The sequence below is a fragment of the Coffea arabica genome, chromosome 6c, assembly GCF_036785885.1.
Source record: "Coffea arabica cultivar ET-39 chromosome 6c, Coffea Arabica ET-39 HiFi, whole genome shotgun sequence".
Lineage (NCBI taxonomy): Eukaryota > Viridiplantae > Streptophyta > Magnoliopsida > Gentianales > Rubiaceae > Coffea > Coffea arabica.
Genome location: NC_092320.1, coordinates 16352033 through 16358172, shown reverse-complemented (window position 1 = coordinate 16358172; position 6140 = coordinate 16352033). Strand labels below are relative to the sequence as shown.

The window sequence follows — 6140 nt, the reverse complement described above, 5'->3', positions numbered from 1 at the left end:
TTGAGACGTGAAAGCACTTTCCTTAAGGTATTATTTGCCTCTATCAGACAAATTACCTCTAGGATACAATAAAGTCTAAGAACTATCAATGAAAAGTAAAAGTGATTTAATTCTGTCGAAATCCTACTATTTAAAAGAATTGAAACACTTATTCAAAACCTTTGTCAAGATTTTATATATCTTGAAATAACTTTCCCACCAAACTTTCCCTCCAAACTAATATTTTCGGAACAAGTTTGTAAAGGAAACAAGACAATGATTCATATATAGACAATATGCACTCTATCCTCTTTTAATGTGGGACAATGAATTTCAACATACTCATTATAAACTATTACCAACAATCCCGCCACTAGGCCATCATCAAAATCAACCCTAACTCTTCTCAAGAATTCTTACATCAAGCAAACAACCACACGCAAATGCATTGTCCCAACGAAACCATACAAAAGAAAAGTAGGAAAAGAAGGATGAATGAACTCAAAACGAAAATGCCCACCCAGGGTAACTCGAGTGGTTTCGTTGTCCCTTTTTAAGGTATGGCGATCACGATTCGAGTCCTGGGACTGCCGTGTTCGAGGGGATTGGATCTCTTTTCTCAGGTCACAGGGAATTAGTTGGGTTGAAGGCCCGGACACCACTGCGTCGAAAAAAAAAAAAAACTCAAAACGAAAATGAATGGGCCAAGCATAAAGGCACATGGTGACAAAAGTATCCACTTCAAATGAGGTGCAATGTCCAATAATTATAAAAATTTATCTTTGAATCCTTTATACCTAACACCAACTCAAATATAATTAAAAAATGCCCTCTTACTATATCACCATCAAAATACCTACGTTCCAATACATTGGCAAACACCTGTATCCAGATTTGTTGATAAAATAATTATAGACATGTCATAATCCGCCCTCACACTTCACTCTTGACACACATCAACAATTCCCATTGGAAAATTCTCCGCAAAAGAACAAAAAAGGAAAACAAAAAGGCTGCTTCTATTAAATTTCTTTTTTCATGTCAAAATCATTAATCGGATTTTGGGTTGTTTTCAGTTGATTATTATTTTCTGAACAATAGTTAATTATTTTAACTGATTATAGTTTTTTATTTTGAATAATCAATTTATGTAATGTTCTCGATTGTTTTTGTATTCTGATTATAGATTTTTTTTTAATGATAACAAAAATCTAAAATATATAATCACCCAAAGAGCTACTTTTGTTGATTCTGAGTTTTTTTATAATCAAATATTATAAATTTAAAGTAAATATATTTATACTATTATCAATAATTCATAATATTGCTTTTTTAAAAGATAATAATACTATTTGAATAACATGTGAGACGTAAGCATATTGAACATCCAAATTATCTAAACTTTATTCCACCGTTCACTTGTCCTTGATCTGATGGCTGATGTATTCTTGGTCTTCCAAAGCCAAAATTTGTGGCAAATAGATTCTTTCCACGAACTCACGAGACAGAGTTGTAGTTTTCCTGTGCGACGCGTGTGGGTCGTGTTACTGGCCCACTAGCACGAAAATGAAAGTTATTTTGGTGCGATCCTCCAAAATATATATATTTTCCGGCCGACGAAGAAAACTTGAAAGTGATATTTTTAATAGAGCCCCTACATTTACTCGAGCTTCCGTAATTAGTGCTTTGGCCTTTCATGTTTGCAAGTTTTGTCCCTGTTGCCTAAGGTGAATACTTTGTGGATTTTCTTTTGTATATGCAATTTGTTTTCTTTTTCCTTAAAAGGATCTATCTAATGAGTGCCCATTAGGTCTTCGTTAAGAAGTATTTCAGGTAATAAATTTTTGAAAAATTAAAGTTAATTAGCGAAAGTATATAAATGCAAAAAAAGGGTAATAACTACAAGTGTGTGCACTTACATGATAGGTATTTAGGTATTAATGAACAAACACTCATTAGAAAAACCAACTGAAAACTTTTTTATCCAAAACTGAATGATAAAAGGAAGTCATAATAACTTTCGTTTGATAGGTAATCAAATTACAAAGATTTTGAATATTATCTTTGTTTTTCTTTGAGTTTTCAATGTAAACTTTCCTAAGAATATGCTAAGTTCATACATCTTGTGTTTAGATATATTTTGAGGTTATCTTTTATGAATTATAGTATAAAAAGCTAGTGGCTTCATTTACTTCCAAATATACTATTTCCATTTCTTTTTAAACTTTCTTGTTTGTTTTTCATTTATTTAGAATGTAATTTGGTTTAGTTATCTTTATAATAAGAACATGCAAAGGTGATAGAACAATCACGATAGTCCTAACACAATACATAACTATGTCAAGAAAAGCTTCCTAACAAAGGTGCATCAATGTCTGTCTATTAATACAACATTGGGTTGTTGTATTCTCATACCTTTTATTCAGGAATCATGTACACTTATGCCATAGTATGTTGTGTCAGTGTATCACCTTGGAGCAAACATGACACCTATAGCAGTTAAGGTTCTCAAGGTGCCATAACATTTAAAGAATAATGTATAGAACCAAATATGATCAAGGACACCATAAGCATGATAAGTAATTTTAATGATTTACACAAACTCAAATGATAATTATTGTAGTGACACACTATGAGTTATTATTTGGATATCATACGAAAAAATATTATATCTTCATCTTAATAAGTACGTAATAAAACAAATGGCATACATGTACAGCAAACTTATGAAAATCAAACAAATAGTATAGGAGGATGCAACGAAATGTTACAATACAACAGTATTTCAACTTTACTGATTTAATTATCATACACAGACTCGCATTGTATCGAATAATAAGTCTAAAACATAACATCTAATAAGCAATCTTAGATTTTATCTTTTGGTGATTTGTTTCAAAGGTTGGTTGAGTTCTAATCCTTTTTCTATACCAAAACAAGAGTAGATAGAGAAGAAAAGAAAAATAGTATGAGAAGGCATTTGGTAGAAGTGGTTAAGAAGGGCATAAACAAAAGGTCCCAGCAAAATGGGGAACACAATGATAAACCAAACGTAGAAGAGTCAAATCAAAATCCCAAATGGGTGAGAAGGATTAAATTGCAATTACCTTTTCATTTTCATCCCAATTGCGTCTCTAGGCCCCATCTCAGTCATTACTCGTTAGCGGCAATTCAAACTTGCATTCTTGAACTCTCCTTAGGTACTACGTGCATGTGTGGCTCAAAGGATTTCACTCAATCTTTGATTTTTGACCATATAATAAATAAGACTCTGTATCAATAAACTCTTTACTCTTTCTTCTTGCCCCCCCTCCATCTTCCACTATTGGAATCATCAGCATACTAAAAAAACTCATGTCTATCATGAATGATCAAAGAACCATAGCTACCACCAGCAGGGATGAAGAGCAAGAACCTGAAGATGATCATATCAGAGACATCCATGCTCTAACCCCACCAAGGCCACCCTCAGCCAACCGCAGTAGGCCTTGGGAAACAAATAGCCATAGATCGTCATCTTTGTCCATGGCTAGTGAAGGTGCTTCAAGTGAAAATTTTTCAAGTATGAGTAGAGAATTTAATGCTTTGGTGCTTGCAGGATCAACCATAGCCAACAATGGTAGTGAAGTCGATGGCACGGTCAATTCTAGCAACAACAACTTGGGTAGGATCGGAGAGGAGGAAATTCCTGAAGAAACCAACCCTTTAGCTATTGTGCCTGATCCTCATCCACTAGGCCCTTTAACGTCATCTCCTAGGCGTGAAGGTGCCAGTGAAAGTCTGGCACATGGTAATCATAGAGAGGTATCAATCCAGAGAGTGAAGAAAGAAGAGGTTGAATCAAAGATAAATGCATGGCAGACTGCTAAAGTTGCTAAGGTTAACAATAGGTTTAAGAGGGAAGACGCTATTATCTCTGGTTGGGAGACTGAGCAGGTCCAAAAGGCAAATTCATGGATGAAGAAAGTTGAGGTACGTGGGAATAACTATATATTAGTCTAGTAATGACTCCATAATTCAACTTTGTGCAATTCTTCTAACCAACTACCATATATGTTTCTACTTGGTGCTATGGTAATCATTGGCAGTTGAGAACAAAATCATCACTTGACTGTTTTCAAATAAGATTTTGCAGCAAAATGAAAGCTTGTTGTTATCTTATCTACAGTTAGTATTGAAGTGATACATGGCCCTAGTGGCATCTAGTTGCAAATTTCAACTGAGTTAGTGATTATACTTGGTGAAATTTCGTCATTAGTGCTGACTTTGTTCATCTCTTATTGGTCTTAATTGTTGAATGACATTTAGTTAAGGTCTCTGGAGTTACAGTAACGAAAAAATAAAGGCATCAAAATGTTTTTTTTTTTGCTCCATTTTGTGCTAAATATTTCCCACACATGTTTTAACTGGTCCAGCCTCAGAACTTGTTTGCAGTTTGGATAGAGTTAGAGTAAGTTTCCTCTATAAATTACACTTCATTAGTCCTTAGCCACCAAAGTTGAGGATTTTTTGTTTGAATGTTGATTTGAATAAGAAATGCATCTTGCTTTGTCCCCTTTCCATTTTATTGAGTGAATTCAGGGTAAAGAGGAATATGGTTGAGCAATTAAGCAGTTTTCAGGTATTGAATTTAACCAAATTAAAGATAACTTCAGACTCAAGAAAATTCTGATTGCCTCTCTTAATATTAATTACTTCTTATGGAGAATTTACTATTATTCTCATTCTGTACCCACAATTTATAACCCCCAACTTAGTATTATCAGTCAATCTCAGATGATTGAGACTTGAGATGTGAGTTTCTGATGCTTTAGCTTCAAAACATGACTAAGGAACAACATCCAAGAACATGAATATTGTAAATCTCTTGCATTATTGATAGTTATCTTTGATTATGAAACACAAAGTTGAATAACCACTAGTCTCTCTTGCCTGATGATCAGATTTATAATTATGGATCATCGCTATTAGTGCATTTTGTACTTAAAAAACTTTTAAAATGTTTAACTGCAGATAGATTGCATATGAAATGTAATCGTATGACGCTCCAAACTGGCTTAAACTGTCTTCTCAAGCCAACTAAGAAAAGTATTAACACAAGTTTTGGCTATTGTAGAGGAAGCTGGAGGAGAAAAGAGCAAAAGCCCTTGAAAAGATGGAGAATGACATAGCGAAAGCCCGCAGAAAAGCAGAGGAAAGAAGGGCATCAGCAGAGGGCAAGAGAGGAACAAAAGTAGCCAAGATTCTTGAAGTAGCAAACTTGATGAGAGCTGTTGGTAGAGCTCCTGTCAAGCGATCCTTCTTTTAAGACCAGATATACAACATATACCGTCAGAAAATATATATCTGTACTACAATCTGCGGAGGAATAAGCACATCATCCATCAGGATTTCCTACTTTTTGAACCATAGGTAAACCTGAATGAAGTGTGGCATCCAAGAGTTGCTTCAAACTATGAAACAGCTAAATGTATTGTAGTTTGTGCTTTATGATGGTTTTGCTACATTCTGATTTGAGAATATTCAGGATTTACCCATAACAAATCAGAGTGGCTAAAAGTTATGGTCATCTATGGATTGTTAATTTGATATTGATCTTCAGTGGCACCTGCCAGGGAAGATGCATAAGATCAAATGGCAATCTAGCCTTGTTAAGTGTGCAATACCATTCCCAGAGAGTTTGTGAGTGAGAATTTTGAACAATCTTGTACAGATTTTGGACATCTATATATGTTATTAGATATGAAATTCAAAGTCTTCAATCTGATACGTATGTTACTGATGGCAGTAAGCATATGCATAAGATCCAATCCAGTACTACTGAAGTAGGTGTGAAATTTAACTTCAACTCTAGTGAAGTATGGTGCCATTAATAAGATCACAATCCTCTATCCACAGGCTTGTCAGACTTGAACCCTATACTTCCTGTTACCCTGATATTTTTCTTTGGGCAGGTAAGATTTTATTGATACCGAAAGAACAAACAAGAGAAAAGGGGCATACCCCAGTTATAACCAAACAACAAAGTCAAAATTGCAACAAAACATCCCTCGTGGGTAAACATACCACATCAACAAGAAGGTTAAATATCCTACACAGTAAATAGACTCAGTCATATAACATGTATGATACTCCATTGTTGACAAATCATATGGAAAAAA

At 34.3% G+C, this 6140-nt stretch overlaps 1 protein-coding gene across 1 annotated transcript; it reads left to right on the top strand.

The window, feature by feature from the left end:
- The first annotated feature begins 3138 nt into the window (after positions 1-3138).
- On the top strand, positions 3139-5741 carry LOC113694343 (remorin 4.1). The gene is made up of 2 exons (XM_027213273.2): positions 3139-3951; positions 5096-5741. Exons 1-2 carry the CDS (start codon positions 3334-3336, stop codon positions 5285-5287), a joined length of 810 nt encoding a protein of 269 aa, XP_027069074.1. The 5' UTR covers positions 3139-3333; the 3' UTR covers positions 5288-5741.
- The last annotated feature ends 399 nt before the right edge of the window (positions 5742-6140 follow it).

Coding starts and splice junctions, on each gene's coding strand:
- LOC113694343 (XM_027213273.2), top strand. CDS start 3,334: ATGTCTATCATGAATGATCAAAGAACCATAGCTACCACCAGCAGGGAT. Junction 3,952..5,095: donor CATGGATGAAGAAAGTTGAG/GTACGTGGGAAT, acceptor TGGCTATTGTAG/AGGAAGCTGGAGGAGAAAAG.